General features: G+C 40.8%; 1 protein-coding gene across 4 annotated transcripts in view; it reads right to left on the bottom strand.

The window, feature by feature from the left end:
- Positions 1-23,950, bottom strand: part of LOC129825956 (serine-rich coiled-coil domain-containing protein 1-like) — a 102,678-nt gene that overhangs the window by 19,730 nt on the left and 58,998 nt on the right. Inside the window, exon 10 of one of the 4 annotated variants that reach the window (XM_055886127.1) lies at positions 19,415-19,450. The exons of the other annotated variants lie outside the window; for them this stretch is intronic. Coding sequence (XP_055742102.1) covers positions 19,448-19,450 — 3 coding nt within the window. The 3' untranslated portion in view covers positions 19,415-19,447. The remainder of the gene's footprint in view (positions 1-19,414; positions 19,451-23,950) is intronic. 4 annotated transcript variants of the gene reach the window in all.

The raw sequence follows: 23,950 nt of genomic DNA, 5'->3' as shown, positions 1-23,950 counted from the left end.
TGCATATTGTTAGTAGATTTGGATAGAAAACACTCTGAAGATTCTAAAACTGTTTGAATCATGTCTGTGAGTATAACAGAACTTATTTAGCAGGCGAAACCCCGAGGACAAACCATTCAGATTTCTTTTTTTTGAGGTCACTCTCTTTTCAATGGATTTTCATTGGGAATACAGATTTCTAATTGACCTTCTTGCAGTTCCTACCGCTTCCACTGGATGTCAACAGTCTTTAGAAATTGGTTGAGGGGTTTTCCTTTGTGTAATGAAGAAGTACGGCCATTTTGAATTAGGGTCACTTGTTGTGTCCTGTTTGTTAGAGGCACATGACCAGAAGGATAGCTACAGTTTGTTTTAATCCTGTATTGAACACAGATCATTCCGTCTTCAATTTTATCGATTATTTACGTAAAAAATACCTAAAGTTGTATTACAAAAGTAGTTTGAAATGTTTTGGCAAAGTTTACAGGTAACTTTTGAGATATTTTGTAGTCACATTTCACAAGTTGGAACCAGTGTTTTTATGGATCAAACGCGCCAAATAAATGGACATTTTGGATATATATTGACGGAATTAATCGAACAAAAGGACCATTTGTGATGTTTATGGGACATATTGGAGTGCCAACAACAGAAGCTCGTCAAAGGTAAGGCATGAATTATATTTTTATTTCTGTGTTTTGTGTCGCGCCTGCAGGGTTGAAATATGCTTCTCTCTCTGTTTACTATGGTGCTATCCTCAGATAATAGCATTGTTTGCTTTCGCCGAAAAGCCTATTTGAATTCTGACATGTTGGCTAGATTCACAATCAGTGTAGCTTTAATTTGGTATCTTTCATGTGTGATTGAATGAAAGTTGGATTTTTATAGTAATTTATTTGAAAATGGCGCTCTGCATTTTCTCTGGCTTTTGGCCAAGTGAGACAGTAGCGTCCCACCTAAACTCAGATTTTTGGATATTAATATGAACTTTACCGAACAAAACATACATGTATTGTGTAACATGAAGTCATATGAGTGTCATCTGATGAAGATCATCAAAGGTTAGTGATTAATTGTATCTCTATTTCGGCTTTTTGTTACTCCTCTCTTTGGCTGGAAAAATGGCTGTGTTTTTCTGTGCCTATGTACTGACCTAACATAATCGTTTGGTGTGCTTTCGCCGTAAATCCTTTTTGAAATCAGACATGTTGGCTGGATTCACAACAAGTGTAGCTTTAATTTGGTTTCTTTCATGTGTGATTTCATGAAAGTTTGATTTTTATAGTAATTTATTTGAATTTGGCGCTCTGCACTTTTACTGGCTTTTGGCCAAGTGGGACGTTAGCGTCCCACATATCCCAGAGAAGTTTAACAGCTTGGAAAATTCCACAAAATGATGTCATGGCTTTAGCTACTGATAGGCTAATTGACATAATTTGAGTCAATGGGAGGTGTACCTGTGGATGTATTTCAAGGCCTACCTTCAACCTCAGTGCCTCTTTGCTTGACATCATAGGAAAATCAAAAGAAATCAGCCAAGTCCTCAGAAAAAAATATTGAGACCTCCATAAGTCTGGTTCATCCTTGGGAGAAACTTCCAAACGACTGAAGGTACCACGTTCATCTGTACAAACAATAGTACGCAAGTATAAACATCATGGGACCACGCAGCCGTCATACCGCTCAGGAAGGAGACACGTTCTCTCTCCTAGAGATGAAGATACTTTGGTTGAAAAAGTGCAAATCAATCCCAGAACAACAGCAAAGGACCTTGTGAAGATGCTGGAGGAAAGAGGTACACAAGTATCTATATCCACAGTAAAACAAGTCCCATATCAACATAACCTGAAAGGCCGCTAAGCAAGGAAGAAGCCACTGCTCCAAAACCGCCATAAAAAAGCCAGCCTACGGTTTGCAACTGCACATGGGGACAAAGATCGTACTTTTTGGAGAAATGTCCTCTGGTCTGATGAAACAAAAATAGAACTGGTTGGCCATAATGATCATCGTTATGTTTGGAGGAAAAAGGGGGAGGCTTGCAAGCAGAAGAACACCATCCCAACCGTGATGCACAGGGGTGGCAGCATCATGTTGTGGGGGTGCTTTGCTGCAGGAGGGTCTGGTGCACTTCACAAAATAGATGGCATCATGAGGTAGGAAAATTATGTGGATATATTGAAGCTACATCTCAAGACATCAGTCAGGAAGTTAAAGCTTGGTTGCAAATGGGTCTTCCAAATGGACAATAACCCCAAGCATACTTCCAAAGATGTTGCAAAATGGCTTAATAAGGACAACAAAGTCCAGGTATTGGAGTGGCTATCACAAAGTCCTGACCTCAATCCCATAGAAAATTTGTGGGCAGAACTGAAAAAGCGTGAGCGAGCAAGGAGGCCTACAAACCTGACTCAGTTACACCAGCTCTGTCAGGAGGAATGGGACAAAATGCACCCAACTTATTGTGGGGAGCTTGTGGAATGCCCAAAACATTTGACCCAAAACATTTGACCCAAGTTAAACAATTTAAAGGCAATGCTACTGAATACTAATTCAGTGTATGTAAACTTCTGACCCACTGGGAATGTGATGAAAAAAATAAAAGCTGAAATAAATCATTCTCTCTACTATTACTCTTATTCTGACATTTCACATTCTTAAAATAAAGTGGTCATCCTAACTGACCTAAGACAGGGGATTTTTACTGGGATTAAATGTCAGGAATTGTGAAAAACTGAGTTTAAAGGTATTTAGCTAAGGTGTATGTAAACTTCCGACTTCAACTGTACATAATACCTTCCTCTTTTGGCAATGCCAATATAGCCGCAATGAATCTCACCTTTTAAATCTTAAATCCTCTATTATTGAACAATAATACTCATTAATATACTTAAGTCCATCAGTAGAATATCCACATCTGAAAGAGAAATAGAGATCTACGGTAGCCAAAAAGAACTTACCAACAACTAGTGAGTTTGTCTTTTTCCACTGCTACAAGAGGCAGCCTTGCAGAAGCGTCACTCGACTCAACCTACTAAACCATAACTATTTATTAGGGATGTGCATCTTTCCCTTTCAAGACAATTTGATACGTCAACAAGATTTTACTGAGTTACAATTCATATAAGGAGATACATGGGCTCTGATATGTTCGTTTTAGTTTGATTAGAGAAACGAATCCATGCGAATTCAGATTGATGCACTAATATTTGTGGCATAAACATTCACTTCCATCCTAAATTCAAATATTATGCTGATGGAGCTTGTGAGATGGGCCTTTCTGAGCTGGATTGGTCTGACCTGACCACTCTCTCTCTGAATGTGTAAGTAGGTTGGCTTTTCTATCCTTGTGGAGACCTAAAATCCCCACAAGGATAGTAAAACAAGAAAAACTATACCGCGTTGGGACATTTCGTGGGGACATTAGGGGTTAGGTTTAGGGTTTCAATTAAAGTTATGGTAAGTGGTTATGTTTAGGGTTGGTTTACGTGTTAAGGTTAAGGTAAGAGTAAGGGAAAATAGGATTTTGAATAGAAATACATTTTAAGATAGAAGAACATAATGTGTGTGTGTGTGTGTGTGTGTAAATGATGTACATGTATATGTCTATGGTGTATGTAGGCACCTAAGCTGAGCCATAAGGGAAACTGTGCATCTACCACCCTACTATCAGATAACGGAGGCAATGTTTGCTTTTTATCCACCAACTTCTGATCTGAAATCCCCATCACCCACTAATTCATGTAATTTTTGCAGATTCAAAGTGTTTGAGCTAGTAATGTATCAATATTTATCTTTAAAAAAAATTGCTTTGACATAGCCAATGAATATATAGCACAACGTTGGATTTCACCCTCGTTCTCCCACATCTGCATTGCTTGCTGTTTGGGGTTTTAGGCTGGGTTTCTGTATATCTCTTTGTGACACTGGCGTATGTAAAAAGGGCTTTATAAATACATTTGATTGAAAGAATTGAATTGATCGAACGCGCAATCAGACAGATCCAACTCAGAAAGGCCCAGCTCATGAGCTCCATCAGCATAATAAAATATAAATATCTCTTGGGCTCAAGATAGAAATACAAATGCTCCTGTTGACTGGGCCTACTTCAGAGCGCTAAGAAACAAATGCACATGATTGATCAGGAAGTCCAAATCAGATTACTATTTAAATGCAGTCACAGAGAACCTAAACAACCCTTCCAAGTTCTGGAAGCTAATCAAATCAGTGTCAGGTTCTAATGTATCCTCTGGCCTTCCTGACCATTTAATGATGGATTCTAATGAAGTGAAGGATAAAGCCAATATTTTAGGGGATTTAACAAGCACTTCATGTCTGCTAGTTCAGTTTTTGATAATGGTGGGGCCCAGGCCTCTAATGTAAGCTCTGTTACAGTCAACTATGATATACGACCTCATGTGAACCTTTTTAACTTTGAGCCTGTTTCTTATACTGAGGTCTATAAAGACCTAAAGGCAATAGACAGTAAAAAGTCTGAAAGTCCAGACAACCTCGACCGCTACCTCTTAAAGATAGCAGCTGGTATTACTGAACCTGTGGCTCACATTTTCAACTTGAGTCTCTTGACCAATTCCATACCCAGCATTTGGAAATCAGCTTATGTCCTCCCACTGCTAAAGGGTGGAGATCCCTCAGAGGCTAATAACTATCGTCCTATCTCTAAACTCCCTATCCTGGCCAAAGTCTATGAATCCCTAGTGAACTCAGTTAAAAAAACTTCTTAATTGAAAATAACATATTGAGCGGGGTTCAGTCTGGCTTTAGATCGGGGCACAGCACCACAACTGCAGCTATGGCAGTGGCAAACATAATTAATGGACTTGATAAAAAGCAACATTGTGCTGTTTGTGGATTTATCAAAGGCCTTTGATTCAGTTGTTGCTAGATAGACTCAGAAACATTGGCCTCAGTGAAGGGGCAGTAAATTGGTTAAGGAACTATCTTTCTGACAGAAAACAATGTGTATATACTGACTATCATAAGTCTAGCTTTCTTGAGATTAATAGAGGTGTGCCCCAGGGTTCCATTTTAACTCCTGTGTTGTTCTCAATTCTTATTAATGATTTGGGAAATGGGATGCATCCAGCAAAGTTACATCTATATGCAGATGATACAGTTATATATTAAATGTGCTCCTTCTCTGGTTCAGGCTGTTGAAGAGCTCCAGACTGATTTTCAGTCACTGCAGGCCTCCCTTTATGGTCTCAAACTGGTCTTTGATATACAAAAAACTAAATGCATGACCTTTACCAGAGCTTGAACTCTGCCAGAGAATGTTAGCATTGTCACATCTGGTGGCTTATCCATTGAAAAAGTGTCATCCTACAAATACCCAGGTCATTTGGTTGGATGACAAGTTGTCCTTGAAAGTTCATGTGGATAATCTTGTGACAAAGCTTAAATTGAAATTGGGTTTTTATTTTCGTAATAAGGCTTGCTTTCCGCGTATGGCTAGAAAGAAGTTTGTTCAGGCCACTTTTCTCTCTGTAATTGATTATGGTGACTTGTTGCATATGCATGCAGCCTCCTCTGTCTTACAGAGACTGGACTCTGTTTATCATGCATCCTTGCGCTTTATTACAAATGCCAAGTCACTCACCCAACATTGCACATTGTACCAAATGGTAGGTTGGACCTCACTTTATATGCGCAGAAAGATACATTTGTATGTGTTCATCTACAAAGCCCTTTTGGGTAAACTCCCTCTGTAGTCTGGTCTCCTTCACCACCAGCATTTACTATACCTGTTCTGCTAGGTGGTTGCTACTTCAAGTCCCCAGTACATTCACAGTATTAGGCAAGACTGCATTCTCTTCTAGTACACCAGACGCTAATCTACAATCCATGCTTCATCTAGATATGTTAGTACCACTGATTGAATTTAAAATATTGATCGGAGGAGTGTAAATGCTTTTTTAAAGGCGGAATCATGTTGTTGTATGTTTTAATTATGTAATGTATTGATTGTTGCTGCCTTCTTGGCCAGGTCTCCCTTGAAAAAGAGACTTTGTGTCTACAAACATCCAGTGACATCACACCTGCCCAGACCCACCTGCTCACACCCCCATCTCCAGCGCCTGAATGTCTCCGTCACATGGCCTCAAATGGCACAATTTTGTTTGTCCATGTTGCCCACACACTTTCAACATTTAGATAATAAAGTATTAAACCTTTCCATTGTGTTAACGATGGAGGATTGGTTGATTTCCAGAATTTTAAGGTAATGTTTTTTCAAGATGATTGCCTAGAAAGGTATCGGCAACCCATCAGATCTCACTGCACCCTCATATGCATGGATTATTGTTTATCTTATAGTTTATCTTTTTTGTAAGAGATTGTCAGTTGGATAGGATCTCTGCAAGGTTTTGTATATCTTACCTAGCATATGAATATCCTTTTCAGACTCAATTAGAATTCCCTCATGATCGCTCTAATGATTTAAAATCGAAATTACATGAGAAAACCTTTAAGTTGCATGCATTTGAAAATATCTAGTGAACAAAAATATGTAAAGTTTTGCTCCCATGTTTCATGAGCTGAACCTGATTAAACAGCATGATCATTACACCGGTGGACCTTGAGCTGGGGACAATAAAAGGCCTCTAAAATGTGCAGTTTTGTCTCACAACACAATGGCACAGATGTCTCAAGTATTGAGGGAGCGTGCAATTGGCATGGTGACTGCAGAAATGTCCACCAGAGCTGATGCCAGAGAATTGTATGTTATTTTCTCTACCATAAGCAGCCTCCCTCGTTTTAGAGAATTTGGCAGCACGTCCAACTGGCCTCATAACGTGTAACCACGCCAGATCAGAACCCCAACATCCGGCTTCATCATCTGTGGGATCGTCTGAGACCAGCCACCCAGAAAGCTGATGAAGCTGTGGGTTTACACAACCAAATAATTTCCGTACAAACTGTCAGAATCTGTCTCAGGGAAGCTCATCTGCGTGCTCGTCATCCTCACCAGGGTCTTGAGCTGACTGCAGTTTGGTGTCGTATCTGACTTCAGTGGGCAAATGCTCACCTTCGATGGCCACTGCACGATGGAGAAATGTGCTCTTCATGGATGAAGAGCACGATGGAGAAATGTGCTCTTCGTGGATGAATCCCGGTTTCAACTGTATCTGAAGGTGGCAGACAGCGTTGTATGGGCGAGCGGGTTACTGATGTCAACGTTGTGAACAGAGTGCCCCATGGTGGCGGTGGGGTTATGATATGAGGAAACACAAGTTACGGACATAATTGAATTTTATAGATAGCAATTTGAATGCACAAAGACAGCTTGACGAGATCCTGAGTCCCATTGTCGTGCCATTCATCCGCCGCCATCACCTCATGTTTTGAGCATAATAATGCACAGCCCCATGTGGCAAAGATCTATACACAATTCCTGGAAGCACAATTCCTGGATCTGGATCTATAAGCATAAATGGCTGTATAAATGGCTGTTTGTTTCTGTCGGCGTGACGCATGAAGAAACCCGGGGGTTGTACCGATTCTGACAACATGTCCTGAGTGAGCCATGTTTCCGTGAAACAGAGAATGTTATAATCTCTGATGTCTCTGGTAGGCAACTCATGCCCTAATGACGTCCACCATGTTGTCTAGAGACTGGACATTGGCGAGTAATATGCTCGGAAGCAGTGGATGTTGTGCTCACCTTCTAAGTCTGACCAGGAGGCCGCTCTGTATGCCTTTCCTGCGGCGACAACGTTGTTTTGGGTCGGGCTCTGGGATTAGAACCAATGTCCAGGGTGGAAGTCCGAACAAAGGATCTGCTTAGGGAAAGTCATATTCCCGGTCATAATGTTGGTAAGTTGACGTCGCTCTTATATCCAATAGTTCTTCCTGGCTGTATGTAATAACACTTACAATTTTCTGGGCTAACAATGTAAGAAATAATATGTAAAATAACAAATTACTGCATAGTTTCCTAAGGACGTGAAGCGAGGCGACCATCTTGCAGAGCACACACTGGATGCTCTGGTCGAGGAGTAGGGTTGAGATCCGAACGTTCTGACCTCACAACGGCAGTCAAGCACCCAAGCTAGCTGGCTAACATTGGCTAGCTTGTTAGCTACTTCCAGACACAATTGAGAGAACACCTCACTCTGGTCATTTTACTCACCCTAGCAGAGCTGGTTAGGCTGTTTTCATGTTATCCAGAGAGTTGGTGAATGTAACTGTGCTGCTTGCAACAATTTAATTACGCTTACTGACACCAGCCATATTCAACTGGAATTTGACGGGAATAATCAAGTGAATAAACGTTGGGTAGTTAGTTAGATAGCATATAGTTAATATACTGGCAAGTTTGATGTATTAGTAGCCAACTAACGCTAGGTACAGTGGGGAGAACAAGTATTTGATACACTGCCGATTTTGCAGGTTTTCCTACTTACAAAGCATGTAGAGGTCTGTAGTTTTTATCATAGGTACACTTAAACTGTGAGAGACGGAATCTAAAACAAAAATCCAGAAAATCACATTGTATGATTTTTAAGTAATTAATTTGCATTTTATTGCATGACATAAGTATTTGATCACCTACCAACCAGTAAGAATTCTGGCTCTCACAGACCTGTTAGTTTTTCTTTAAGAAGCCCTCCTGTTCTCCACTCATTACCTGTATTAACTGCACCTGTTTGAACTCGTTACCTGTATAAAATACACCTGTCCACACACTCAAACAGACTCCAACCTCTCCACAATGGCCAAGACCAGAGAGCTGTGTAAGGACATCAGGGATAAATTGTAGACCTGCACAAGCTCCATGCAAGATCTCACCTGGTGGGGCATCAATGATCATGAGGAAGGTGAGGGATCAGCCCAGAACTACATGGCAGGACCTGGCCAATGACCTGAAGAGAGCTGGGACCACAGTCTCAAAGAAAACCATTAGTAACACACTACGCCGTCATGGATTAAAATCCTGCAGCGCACGCAAGGTCCCCCTGCTCAAGCCAGCGCATGTCCAGGCCCGTCTGAAGTTTCCCAATGACCATCTGGATGATCCAGAGGAGGAATGGGAGAAGGTCATGTGGTCTGATGAGACAAAAATAGAGCTTTTTGGTCTAAACTCCACTCGCCGTGTTTGGAGGAAGAAGAAGGATGAGTACAACCCCAAGAACACCATCCCAACCGTGAAGCATGGAGGTGGAAACATCATTCTTTGGGGATGCTTTTCTGCAAAGGTGACAGGACGACTGCACCGTATTGAGGGGAGGATGGATGGGGCCATGTATCGCGAGATCTTGGCCAACAATCTCCTTCCCTCAGTAAGAGCATTGAAGATGGGTTGTGGCTGGGTCTTCCAGCATGACAACGACCCGAAACACACAGCCAGGGCAACTAAGGAGTGGCTCCGTAAGAAGCATCTCAAGGTCCTGGAGTGGCCTAGCCAGTCTCCAGACCTGAACCCAATAGAAAATCTTTGGGAGGGAGCTGAAAGTCCGTATTGCCCAGCGACAGCCCCGAAACCTGAAGGATCTGGAGAAGGTCTGTATGGAGGAGTGGGCCAAAATCCCTGCTGCAGTGTGTGCAAACCTGGTCAAGAACTACAGGAAACGCATGGTCTCTGTAATTGCAAACAAAGGTTTCTGTACCAAATATTAAGTTCTGCTTTTCTGATGTATCAAATACTTATGTCATGCAATAAAATGCAAATGAATTACTTAAAAATCATACAATGTGATTTTCTGGATTTTTGATTTCGTCTCACAGTTGAAGTGTACCTATGATAAAAATTACAGACCTCTACATGCTTTGTAAGTAGGAAAACCTGCAAAATCGTCAGTGTATCAAATACTTGTTCTCCCCACTGTAGCTAGATAACATCGGTACATACTGATGTAATGATAAGCTATGCGGTTCGTAAGGATAGCTTAGCAAACAAATTGTCAGCAAACATAACGTGTAAGGTAACTTTATTACATTGCAATTTCGAGTCACATAGCAAAGGGTCCAGATACATATGTAAATAAGGCACTTCTGTTTTTGCTTTGTCATTATGGGGTATTGTGTGTAGATTGATGAGGGAAAATGCCTTTTTAATCAATTTTAGAATAAGGTTGTAACATAACAAAATGTGGAAAAAGTCAAGGGGTCTGAATACTTTCCGAATGCACTGTATAGCCAGATGAGTCATGTCTCAGGCGATTGCTTAGTGTACTTCATTCCAGAAAAATATAACTATTTTCAACAGCGCTGACCGACCAACGCGAGCGAAGCAGAGCAGTGCGCAGTTTGACTAATATTGGGTTATTCAGCATGAAAAATTGCTTTTTGATCAATGACTGTCACAGTTACATGATTAGATCGACACTGAAAGAGGTGAGGACGATCAAGATGAGTTTAATTTCCAGTAAAAAAAATAGGCCTTCGTTGGCTTTCTTACCTCTGCTTTTGTCATGTGTTTATACAGTATGAAGAACACTACAGAAACCATTGTCAACTCACGCGTGTAGACAAAATCTTAGACCAGTCGGGGGTAAACAATACTAGGTTGCATGCTAACCAGGGAACTATAATTCTGATATAGTCTCCTTTTAGCTTACAACTGGGTCCTGGCTAGAACTTTGGTTTTGTTTACATGATGATTCAAGAGAAAACCCGAAAAGCTTTAGGATGAATTAAAAAGTTTGAATTAAGCAGCCATTAAAATAGCCAACCAGGAAAGGAGCAGAGGCGAAAGATTTTGCCACTGGCTAATGCAGTGACGCTACAGATGGTCGGGAGCGTCTTTCCTGGGACCCATATGGACACAGGTAGCCAGCACAGCTTGTGTTCATTACCTACACTTCAACCAAACTAGGCTCATGGGCGAGCCATCGAGGGATATTAAAGAGTAGAACATAACAAAGTCTGAATGGGAGTCAATGATGCATCAGTCCAGATGCCAATAACACATTGCCTCCTTAAACACTGACTGGATAAAACAAAGCAACATGCAAAACAAAGCAGGTTCAGTATTTTGTTTTATATCAGGGATGAGAAACCCATTGTAGTTTAGTTGCGTAGCACTTGATTAAATCAGGGCCCTTTAACACAACTATTATAACCAATAATGTTACTTGCAGTAATTAAATCTAATGCTATTTTAATACTAGAAAAAAACTTTCACAATAGCCAACTTCAAAATAGCCCATATCTGGCACTTGTAAAAGATATGAGTATCACGGCTGAATGTCATCCGTTGTGGAACGATCATTCTGGTAATGTCGAGAGGGCTTTGCTAAAAAATGGTTTAGCCTTAGACTTGCCATCACCCTTTGGGCTGAATGCTTCAGGGGAACACAGACCGAAAGATCCCAAAATAAGCAGATTAGTTTTTATGCTCCAGGTCATGAATGAAAGCTTAGACTTTTCCACACCTTTCTCACTGGATTGTGCAGGAGTGATGCGAACCAACTCAACATCAAATCAATTACTTGTAAGGGTGTCTGTTGAATAATTAATGCCTCCACTTTCATGTCCTGCTCTGGTACAGAAAAAAACAAGAAGAAAAAAGGAGGCCTTTTTTTTTTTAGGGGTTCAGTGTTGAAATGCCCAATTTTCAGTCCAACAGGGATGGCTGTGTATGTCTGCATTGTTCACTAAGAGGACATAGTGTTACAAGTTTGAGCTAAAGGCTCCAGGAATAGACCGTGCCCTAAAGCAGTCTTAATAATACATCCCTCTGCCTGTCACTTAGGGTTAAATTCAACTAGAGCACCCCACCTGTAGCAACAATAAGAAAACTCATACAGTAGGATTAAGTTAACAGAGACTGGATCGGCTGCTATGAAAACACTGCAGGGCTGAGTGATGGAGAGAAATTTACACACACACACACACACACACACACACACACACACACACACACACACACACACACACACACACACACACACACACACACACTTCTCTATTAAGTGCAGGAGGCTAGCTTTCAAATGGTTCCTTCTACTAGATGTACATACATATTGGAAAAGCTCTGAAAAAAAACTAGAATGACATGAAATTACCTGAATATAAATAGCACTTTCCACAAGGTCTTAAAGTGTTTTACATTATATAGGGAATAATTTACACCAGATTCAGCAGCAGGCCGTTCTTTTCTTGAGCGGATGGTCAGGGGGCCGAAACATAATTTGTAAACCGCAAATTGACCGCAAGAAGTCCAAACATTTGACAAAAAAATATATTTAAAACCTTGCATAGATTTGTATACGTGCCTTCAGAAAGTATTCACACCCCTTGACTTTTTCCATATTTTGTAGTGTTACAGCCTGAATTTAAAATTGATTAAATTGAGATTTTGTGTCACTGATTTACACACAATACACCATAATATCCAAGTGGAATTATGTTTTTAGAAATGTTTACAAATTAATAAGTATTCAACCCTTTTGTTATGGAAAGCCTAAATAAGATAATACAAATTTGCATAACAAGTCACATAAGTTGGATGGACTCTGTGTGCAATAATAGTGTTTAGAATTATTTTAAAATGACTACCCCATCTCTGACCCCACAATTATGTGTAAGGTCCCTTAGTCAAGCAGTGAATTTAAAGCACAGATTCAACCACAAAGACCATGGAGGTCTTCCAATGCTTCGCAAAGAAGGACACCTATCGGTAAATGAAAAAAACATTGAATAACCCTTTGAGCATGATACAGTTACTAATTACACTTTAGATGGTGTATCAATAAACCCAGTCACCACAAAAATACAGGCGCCCCTCCTAACTCAGTTGCCGGAGAGAAAGGAAACCGCTCAGGGATTTCACCATAAGGCCAATGGTGATGTTCCACCAGTTACAGAGTTTAATGGCTGTGATAGGAGAGAACTGAGGTTTGATCAACAACATTGTAGTTACTCCACAATACTAACATAAGACAGAATGAAAAGGAAGCCTGTACTGAATGAAAATATTCCAAAACATGCATCCTGTTTGCAATAAGGCACTAAAGTAATAATGCAAAAAATGTGGCAAAGAAATTAACATTTTGTCCTGAATTCAAATGAGGGGATTTGGCAATTTCAGCCATACCCGTTGCTGACAGATGTATGAAATCGAGCACACAGTAAGGCAACCTCCATAGACACACATTGGTAGTAGAATGGAACGTACTGAAAAGCTCAGTGACTTTCAAATCTTTCCAACAAGTCAGCTTGTCAAATATCTGCCTTGCTAGAGCTGCCCCGGTCAACCGTAAGTGCTGTTATTGTGAAGTGGAAACGTCTAGGCGCAACAACGGCTGAGCCACGAAGTGGTAGGCCACACAAGCTCACAGAACGGGACCGCTGAAGCTGCATCATGTTATGGGTATACCTGTAATCGGTAAGGACTAAGGAGTTTTTAAAAATAAATATAAATGGATTAGAGCTAAGCACAGACAATAATCTAGAGGGGGAAAATGTATCCTTGGTTCAGTCTGCTTTCCAACAGACACTGGGAGACAAATCCACGTTTTAGTAGGACAATTACCTAAAACACAAGGCCAAATATACACTGGGGTTACTTACCAAGACGACATTGAATGTTGATGAGTGGCATACAGTTTTGACTTAAATCAGCTTAAGAATCTATGGCAAATCTTGAAAATGGTTGTCTAGCAATGATCAACAACCAACTTGACAGAGCTTTAAAAAAATGAATAGAATAAATTGGCAAATATTGTACACTCCTGGTGTGCAAAGCTCTTAGAGATTTACCCAGAAACTCACAGCTGTAATTGCTGTCAAAGGTGATTCTAACATGCATTTGAATACTTAACTAATCAAGATATATTAGTGTATTTTCCATTAACTTACTTGTTTTCACTTTGACATGAGTATTTTGTGTAGATCGTTGACAAGAAATGACAACCAAATCCATTTTAATCCCACTTTGTAACACAACAAAATGTTAAAAAAATAAAAGGGGTGTGAATACTTTCTGAATAGTTTGGAACAGATTTTCTAAATTAAATTAAAATTACTTGAAGCTAATTTGCTGGTGTTTTTACAGTCTTATGTCCAAGACAAAAAATAAAATTCCACAATTTATCACTGGCTAAATCTATGACGTTAAAGTGCCTATTCACTCTGTTCCATCTGACTGCGCAATCCACATTCTCATCAGCTCAGCCAGGCAACTGATAAACTTGATCTCCACTATAAAAAGCATCTAGACATTCTCACATTTCTTTTAGACTAACATTTAGTTTTCAACAGCGGAGATTTGTATAAATCTTGCTGTGTATCTCTCCGACATTTCCAACATTTGCTTCAATATTCAAATTTGATCTCCTGCTTTCCCATTTAAAAAAAATTTTTAACCTTTATTTAACTAGGCAAGACAGTTAAGAACAAATTCTTATTTACAATGATGGCCTACACCGGTCAAACCCGGACGATGCTGGGCCAATTGTGCGCCACCCTATGGGACTCCCAATCACGGCCGGTTGTGAAACAGCCTGGATAGAAGTGAACGTGTCAGGAGTCGGGACGAGACAGACAAGCAGGCAGCGTTTCTCAGCCAGTCGAAATCATGAATCGGCTGGCATCATTTTTATGGATATACAGTTGAAGTAGGAAGTTTATACAGTTTGAAGTCGGAAGTTCCAGTGGGTCAGAAGTTTACATACACTAAGTTGACTGGGCCTTTAACTTCTTATGGCTGCAGGGGCAGTATTGAGTAGCTTGGATGAAAGGTGCACAGAGGTGCCCATAGTAAACTGCCTGCTCCTCAGTCCTAGTTGCTAATATATACACTGCTCAAAAAAATAAAGGGAACACTTAAACAACACAATGTAACTCCAATTCAATCACTCTTCTGTGAAATCAAACTGTCCACTTAGCAAGCAACACTGATTGACAATAAATTTCACATGCTGTTGTGCAAATGGAATAGACAAAATGTGTAAATTATAGGCAATTAGCAAGACACCCCCCAAAACAGGAGTGATTCTGCAGGTGGTGAACACAGACCACTTCTCAGTTCCTATGCTTCCTGGCTGATGTTTTGTTCACTTTTGAATGCTGGCGGTTCTCTCACTCTAGTGGTAGCATGAGACGGAGTCTACAACCCACACAAGTGGCTCAGGTAGTGCAGTTCATCCAGGATGGCACATCAATGTGAACTGTGGCAAAAAGGTTTGCTGTGTCTGTCAGCGTAGTGTCCAGAGCATGGAGGTGCTACCAGGAGACAGGCCGGTACATCAGGAGACGTGGAGGAGGCCGTAGGAGAACAACAACCCAGCAGCAGGACCGCTACCTCCGCCTTTGTGCAAGGAGGTACACTGCCAGCGCCCTGCAAAATGACCTCCAGCAGGCCACAAATGTGCATTAGAACTGTTAAGGCTCCATGGATTGGTGAAAAACTGTATAGTTGAAAGAGATGGGTTAAAAGGAGTGCCAAATAAGTGTGGCTGCACATCTTACTGCAAATTGAGAAATTATGTGACTAAACTCAACAAAAAGAAGAAGCTGTATTATGAAGCCAAGATCAATGATATAAAGAACGATGGAAAAAACATTAGAGTACTTTAAAATAAATTATGGGCAGAAAGACAAATTCAACTCCATCTTTCATCGAATCAGATGGCTTATTCATCACAAAACCATTTGATGATTACTTCATTGGCAAAGTGGGCAAACTTAGGCAGGAAATGCCAACAATGAACAGTGAGCCATCGTATTCATGCAAAAAATAATAATCATAATGAAAGAAAAGCATTGTAAGTTTGAATTTTGTAAAGTTAGTGTCGGAGAGGTGGAAAATTATTGTTATCGATCAATAATGACATTGACAATTTAAATGGGAAGCTACTGAGGATGGTAGCTGACTATAGCCACTCCTATCTGTCATATTTTTTATCTGAGCAGAGTAAAGTATTTGGCCTCAGGCCTGGAGAGAAACCAAAGTAATTCCACTAGCCAAGAGTGGTAAAGCGGCCTTTACTGGTTCTAACAGCGGACCATTCAGCTTGCTGTCAGCTCTTAGCAAACTTTTTGAAAAAATTGTGTTTGACCAAATACAATGCTATTTCTCTGTAAACAAATGAACAATAGACTTTCAGCACGCTTATAGAGAAGGGCACTCAACATGTACTGCACTGACACAAATGACTGATGATTGGTTGAAAGAAATTGATAAGAAGATTGTGGGAGATATGTTAGACCTCAGTGCAGCCTTTGATATTATTGACCATAACCTGTTGTTGAAAAAAATATATGTGTTATGGCTTTTCAACCTCTTCCCTATCGTGGATTCAGAGATATCTATCAGAGCTCAAAGGGTTTTCTTTAATGGAAGCTTCTCTAATGTCAAGGACGTAAAGTGTGGTGTCCCGCAGGGCAGCTCTCTGTGCCATCTACTCTTTTCTATTTTTTCCAATGACCTGCCACTGGCATTAAACAAAGCAAGTGTCCATGTATGCTGATGATTCAATCGTATACAGATCAGTAACCACAGCTAATGAAGTCACTGAAACCCTTAACAAAGAGTTGCAGTCTGTTTTGGAATGGGTGGCCAGTAATAAACTGGTTCTGTCCTGAACATCTCTAAAACTAAGAGCATTGTATTTGGTACAAATCATTCCATAAGTTGTCGACCTCAGCTGAATCTGGTAATAAATGGTGTGGCTGTTGAACAAGTTGAGGAGACTAAATTATTTGGCGTTACCGTAGACTTTAAACTGTCATGGTCAAAACATATAGATTCAATGGTTGTAAAGATGGGGAGAAGTCTGTAATAAAAAGATAACGCCATGCTCCAAAAAGCAAGTCCTGCATGCTATAGGTTGGTCTTATCTTGATTACTGTCCAGTTGTGTGGTGCAAGGAAAGACCTAGTTAAGCTGTAGCTGCCCAGAACGACACGTGTTGCTCTTCATTGTAATCAAAAGGTTGATATAAATACTATGCATGCCAGTCTCTCTTGGCTAAGAGTTGAAGACAGACTGACTGCATCACTTCTTTTTATAAGAAACAATGTATTGAAAATCCCAAATTGTTTGCATACTTACACACAGCTGACACACACTTACCCCCCACCAGACATGCCCTTGACTTTTTCCACATATTGTTAGTTTACAGCCTTTTTCAAAAATGTATTAAATCATTTGTTTTCCATCAATCTACACACAATACTCCATAACGACAAAGCAAAAACAGGTTGGCCATTTTTCTAATTTATAAAAAAATATGTTAAAAAAATATATATTATGCAGAAAAAGTCAAGGGGTCTGAATACTTTCCGAAGGCTTTGTATATGTAATCCTGTATCCGTAATCCATATATGCATGATATAATCAACCATTACATTTTATATTTTCAAATCAAGTTCTTTACAATTCTCTCCTTATGTTGACTACAAACCTATTATTCGCCGAATTCTGCAAAACAATGCTCTCTTTACACAAAAACAAAGCCCACAAAATAAAACGCTATTCACTGCACGGTATCATTGTTTAAAGTCAAACGGTTACCATAACGGTCAGATAACCTCAGTTAAATCCGTGCCAGTCTTTAATCGTGCATTTATGCCTGAACCTTTGCCATTCTGATGAAGATTTTGTTCAGCTAATTAGCGTAATTAGCTGGGTCACAATTAGCCTGACCCTCGGTGGAATTGTGATCCCTCTTTGCAGCACCTGACCTTGACGACAATCCACCAGAGAGCTGCAACTAATCCACACATTCCCGCACCGCAGAGTTCTCTCTTGACACAGCACATCGACAGGCAGCAGCTCTCCCACCCCCTTCCTCTCTGGCCCTGTTTACAATGGCCACATCAATTAGTTACTTGTTTACCAAAGAGCACAGCGCAAACTGTCAAACGGAGCCACATGCACGCACACACTGACACAGAGAGACACACACACATACAGGAAAGAGACTCACTGTTTGTAAGGATGCTTTACCCTTGCTATTTAGTCCAGGACGCCAGCCAGAGCAAGGCCTCCATTTTCATAGCGCGTAAGTTTTTTATTTGTATTTTACTAGGCAAGTCAGTTTAGAACAAATTCTAATTTTCAATGACGGCCTAGGAACAGTGGGTTAACTGCCTTGTTCAGGGGCAGAACGACAGATTTTTACCTTGTCAACTCAGCTCGGGGATTCGATCTTGCAACCTTTCGGTTAGTAGTCCAACGCTCTAACCACTAGGCTACCTGCCGCCCCAATGATGCCTTTCTATAACACAACAGACCAAAGTCCCTGCCTGGGCTATGATTAATTAAACGCCATTATTCGTGCCCTTCAGAGCGGTCTGTCCAAGTTGGGCATTACTGATTCTCTGGGCTGGGCATTGTGCTGGCTGAACACGCACAGAAAGGGCCACCTCCACTGGATCAATGGAAGGTGAATCTTGGCAACCGTAAGCGAGAGGTCTGCCCAGCCTGCACGCCGGACTCCGGGGCCCCTTTCAGCATTAATGAAACAGATGTCCCTTCATTAATAAGTCCATGTCTGGAGTCGTAATGAATGAATTAATGAAAGAATGGAGAGAGCGAGAGTGAGAAAGCAAGCGAGAGAAAGAGACGAGAGAGAGAGAGCGTGAGAGAGTGCAAACAGATGCTTTACATGCACTAAATGAGCCACTCCCCCTCACACACGTAATTATTGTGCACCACAGTTGTTTTTCTACATATTCCACTGACTTTCAAGACACTTGGTAGGAATGCACTTAACTTGTGTTTGCATCATTAAACCTGTGTGTGTGTGTGTTATGAATGAACAAAGGGGTCTGACTAATGTAAGTACAGCGTCATGCGATTATAGTGTCTTTATGGAAGTGTTATGAATGACCGAAGGTATCTCACTTCAAATTTAGTATTACAGGACACTACAGGACCCTAATATTGACACTTTTCTGTCAATATTATTAACATTCTGCTGTTTTATACAGGACAGCCACAAAGTCCTAATTATGACTAAACCCTTCCCATTTCCACAGTTTCTGTTCAAATTTGATTTTAAACCTAATCCTAAATAAACAAAGACAATGTTTAGGTACACTATACTACTTTCATATTCAAGCTATTACTCGCTATTACCGTTACCGTGTGAAAATCCAAGTGGGCAGAAATCGGCCATAGGATGACCAATGACCTGGTGGAAACGAGAGAGAATGCTCACCGACAGACAGTGATCAAAATGAAAGACAGGCCACCTACAGGGACAGTGGTTTAACGTGATTTGCCACCAATCAAGACGGGAGCATGCAAATCAAAGAGATATGTTTTTTTTCTTCGGAACACCGGCCGTTATTTCCTAGATTTCAAATTTGATTTATGTTGGATGACCTTATTACAATGTTTCCTGTGTTTGGTGTTTAGAGGGATGGTTTGTAGGGGCAGGAGTGCCAACCTGCCTTGATTACAGACAGAATGGCACAGGCAGGCAGGCTGGGTGGATGCAGCACAGAGAGAGGGACCCCTTACCTGCACAGTGCCTTCTCGGTCACATGATGCTGGTTACTGCGAAGCCAAGGTGGTGGATGGGAAAACAAAAGAACAAAACAACATGGAGAGATGAGATGAGCATGGCAGAGACAAACACATGAATACACACAACATGTAGCCCAGCCCTCTCTCACACACACACACACACAGTACCGGTCAAAAGTTTTAGAACACCTACTCATTCAAGGGATTTTCTTTATTATTATTATTATTATTTTTTTTTTACAATTTTCTACATTGAAGAATAATAGTAAAGACATCAAAACTATGAAATAACACACATGGAATCATTTATTTTGGATGACCTTATTACAAATGTTTCCTTTGTTTGGTGTTTAGAGGGAGCAAAAAAGTGTTATATCCAAATATATGTTTTATTGGAGATTATTCGAATAGCCACCCTTTCCATTAATGACAGCTTTGCACACCTGGAATGCTTTTCCAACAGCCTTGAAGGAGTTCCCACATATGCTGAGCACTTGTTGGCTGCTTTTCCTTCACTCTGCGGTCCGACTCACCCCAAACCATCTCAATTTGGTTGAGGTCGGGGGATTGCGGAGGCCAGGTCCTCTGATGCAGCACTCCATCACTCTCCTTTGTCAAATAGCCCTTACACAACATGGAGGTGTGTTGGGTCATTGTCCAGTTGAAAAACAAATGATAGTCCTAAGCCCAAACCAGATGGGATGGCATATCGCTGCCGAATGCTGTGGTAGCCATGCTGGTTAAATGTGCCTTGAATTCTAAATAAACCACAGACAGTGTCACCAGCAAAGCCCCCTGACACCATAACATCTCCTCCTACATGCTTCACGGTGGGAAATACACATGCGGAGATCCTCCGTTCACCCACACCGCATCTCACAAAGACACGGCTGATGGATCTAAAAATCTCCAATTTGGACTCACGACCAAAGGACACATTTCCACCGGTCTAATGTGCATTGCTCGTGTTTCCTGGCCCAAGCAAGTCTCTTCTTCTTGTTTGTGTCCTTTAGTAGTGGTTTCTTTGCAGCAATTCGACCATGAAGGCCTGATGATTCATAGTCTCCTCTGAACAATTGATGTTGAAATGTGTCTGTTACTTGACTTCTGTGAAGCATTTATTTGGGCTGCAATTTCTGAGGCTGGTAACTCTAAATGAACTTATCCTCTGCAGTCTGCAGCAGAGGTAACTCTGGGTCTACCATTCCTGTGGCGGTCCTGATGAGAGCCAGTTTCATCATAGAACTTGATGGTTTTAGCGACTGCACTTGAAGAAACAAAGTTCTTGACATTTTCCGGATTGACTGACCTTCATGTCTTAAATTAATGATGGACTGTCATTTCTCTTTGCTTATTTGGGGCTGTCCTTGCCATAAAATGGACTTGGTCTTTTACCAAATAGGGCTATCTTCTGTATACCCCCCCTACCTTGTCACAAAACAACTGATTGGCTTAAACGCATTATGGAAATACATTTCACAAATTAACTTTTCAGAAGGCACACCTGTTAATTGAAATGCATTCCAGGTGATTACCTCATGAAGCTGGTTGAGAGAATGCCAAGAGTGTGCAAAGTTGAACATTTAAGAAACAACTATCACAGCTCTTCACATGAGAATGACATGAGGTCGTGGATAGTTTAAACATCCGTTCCAGTACATATGAGCAGTAATCTTGAAATGGTCACAAATAAAACCACCCACCATAAAGTCCCGAATTCAGACAACATACTTTTTGGGAGAGAGTTGTAAATCAAAAAATACTGGACACTTGGAATTATGTTTTTGATGTTTGTTGGGCGGTAACATTGAGAGGACATAAAAGGATGTTGTGGTCCTGGTCCCACAGATGTGGAGAAGGAAAGTGAATCATGGTGGGAATTAGCATTCTAATGAAACTACATGCAACCCACGGTAGTGAAGCCGGTGAATAAGGCATTGGAGGAGGAGAAGAATTTGATCAAGGGAAAGAATAGGAGGGAGTAAAAGAAGAGCAAGCAATGGGGGGAATCTGAAAAGGGGACAAGGACATGAAGAAAGGAGGAAGAACGTGGAGTAGAAGGGGAATAAATAAAGAGGGGGATAGGGATGCAGAATGGGTTATAAATGAGTGATGGTGAGAGATAGCAAAGAAATGGAAAAGTACTGTATAGTCAGAAAGAGAGGGGACATGCATTGCTAGATGTTCCCATAGACTTCCAGCCATTGAGCTAACGACTATCCATTTGAAAGCGCATCTCGGCAGAGACGCGCTGCTAAATGAATATCGAGGAAACACCTGGCTGATGTTTTGGTCACTTTTGAATGCTGGTGGTGCTCTCACTCTAGTGATAGCATGAGATGGAGTCTACAACCCACACAAGTGGCTCAGGTAGTGCAGTTCATCCAGGATGGCACATCAATGCGAGCTATGGCAAAAAGGTTTGCTGTGTCTGTCAGCGTATGCACATTTGTGGCCCGCTGGAGGTCATTTTGCAGGGCTCTGGCAGTGCACCTCCTTGCACAAAGGCGGAGGTAGCGGTCCTGCTGCTGGGTTGTTGCCCTCCTACGGCCTCCTCCACGTCTCCTGATGTACTGGCCTGTCTCCTGGTAGCGCCTCCATGCTCTGGACACTACGCTGACAGACACAGCAAACCTTTTTGCCATAGCTCGCATTGATGTGCCATCCTGGATGAACTGCACTACCTGAGCCACTTGTGTGGGTTGTAGACTCCATCTCATATTATCACTAGAGTGAGAGCACCACCAGCATTCAAAAGTGACCAAAACATCAGCCAGGAAGCATAGGAACTGAGAAGTGGTGTGTGGTCACCACCTGCAGAACCATTCCTTTTTTGGGGGTGTCTTGCTAATTGCCTATAATTTCCACCTTTTGTCTATTCCATTTGCACAACAGCATGTGAAATTTATTGTCAATCAGTGTTGCTTCCTAAGTGGACAGTTTGATTTCACAGAAGTGTGATTGACTTGGAGTTACATTGTGTTGTTTAAGTGTTCCCTTTATTTTTTGGAGCAGTGTATTATATGATATCCCTGTCGCGTTAGGCTAGGCTATGCTAGTCAGCTTTTTTGATGAGGAGGATCCCGGATCCGAGAGAGAGAAGCGGTAGAGGTTAAGATAACCGTCGGGCCAACTGGGGGCCCAAGGCTGGTTAGGAGACACCGCTAGAGACACTGTAATTATGTGGAACTGAGGGAATATTAGGGCAGCACTGTGATTCATTAATCATTTGCTGTCTGCCTCTGTTCTTACCTCTTTCCCTTTCTGTCTTCTACACCTCTCTCCCCACCTCGTCTTTCTTCCTCGTTTTATAATGCACACCATGTGCATTGAAGTACAATTTGAACTTGTAATTATAATATAATATTACAATTAGCATAATTATAATGCCCATATTATGTATTGATAACACCTGGATAATGAACTATTTTCAATAAAGCATTTCACATTCTCCACTGATTGAAATTAAGTATCTCATTGAAATACTATCCTGTGTCCTCAGATTAATGCAGATGAAGGGAGTTAGATACGCATAGGCTTTTTTTTCTGTATATGTGAATTTCAAAATCAGCCTTTACTTAAATCCTGTTTCTAGTCTATTGCATAGTTACAACGTGTAATCATTGATGTCCCAGGAGCGGTAAACACTGTTAAAGTATATAATTGTAATGCATACATGCAGGGACAGCATCATTCAAAGAATGGAGTTTGATACACCTGGTATTGGATATGACTGAAAAAGAATGTCTCACAGAGATTCATACCTGAACCGCACCTTTATTTGCCAAGGAGGAGTACATGAGTGACTATATTCATTGTACAGGCTACAATGTGGGGGATCTCTTGCGTGGTAATAACTACAGTACATGTATAGGACTTGCATCCTTGGCACAATAAAGTTATTATATTCTACTCAATCCATAGGCTTCATTAATGCCATTCAGACTTGAAGTCGATACAACAACTATGATAGCGGAGGTTCATAGACAGGCTCTGAACTAATATTCATACCAAACGTTTTAGGGTCCATACACAGATCGGCTACATACTGTAGCTAGCTACACATCCATAGGCATACAGTCATTTATATCCTCCACTACACAATAAGCAAGTAAATAGTTAGCTAGCTATGTTACTTCAGCTGCATTGCACGGCAAGGCAAGCTCACACAATTGTACATTCAATTTGCAGTAAATGCTTTAGCTAACTAGATTCTTTACATCCACTGTTTCCTAAGACGACAGCTTGGTTTGCTGCTTTTCTCAGGAGTCCCTAAAATACATTAAACAACACGAATTACAATGTCACACTCATGTCATTACACCAGCTAACGTTAGCTAGTCAGCTAACTAGCTAAATAGCGATTATCGTAAATTAACTTTGACAAAAAATATGCAAAATCGTTAATCTCTACATTAACTATCATATTCCTCTCAATTGTAAATGTTTTGCTTGACTCGTTATGTTATAATTACTTACATTTGCTTCCCCGTAATGTTTTGTCAGACATCTTTTCTGAAAAAAGTCACC

The sequence above is a fragment of the Salvelinus fontinalis genome, chromosome 28, assembly GCF_029448725.1.
Source record: "Salvelinus fontinalis isolate EN_2023a chromosome 28, ASM2944872v1, whole genome shotgun sequence".
NCBI lineage: Eukaryota > Metazoa > Chordata > Actinopteri > Salmoniformes > Salmonidae > Salvelinus > Salvelinus fontinalis.
The sequence above is the reverse complement of the archived record's forward strand: the minus strand, read 5'-3'. Positions and strand labels throughout refer to the sequence as shown.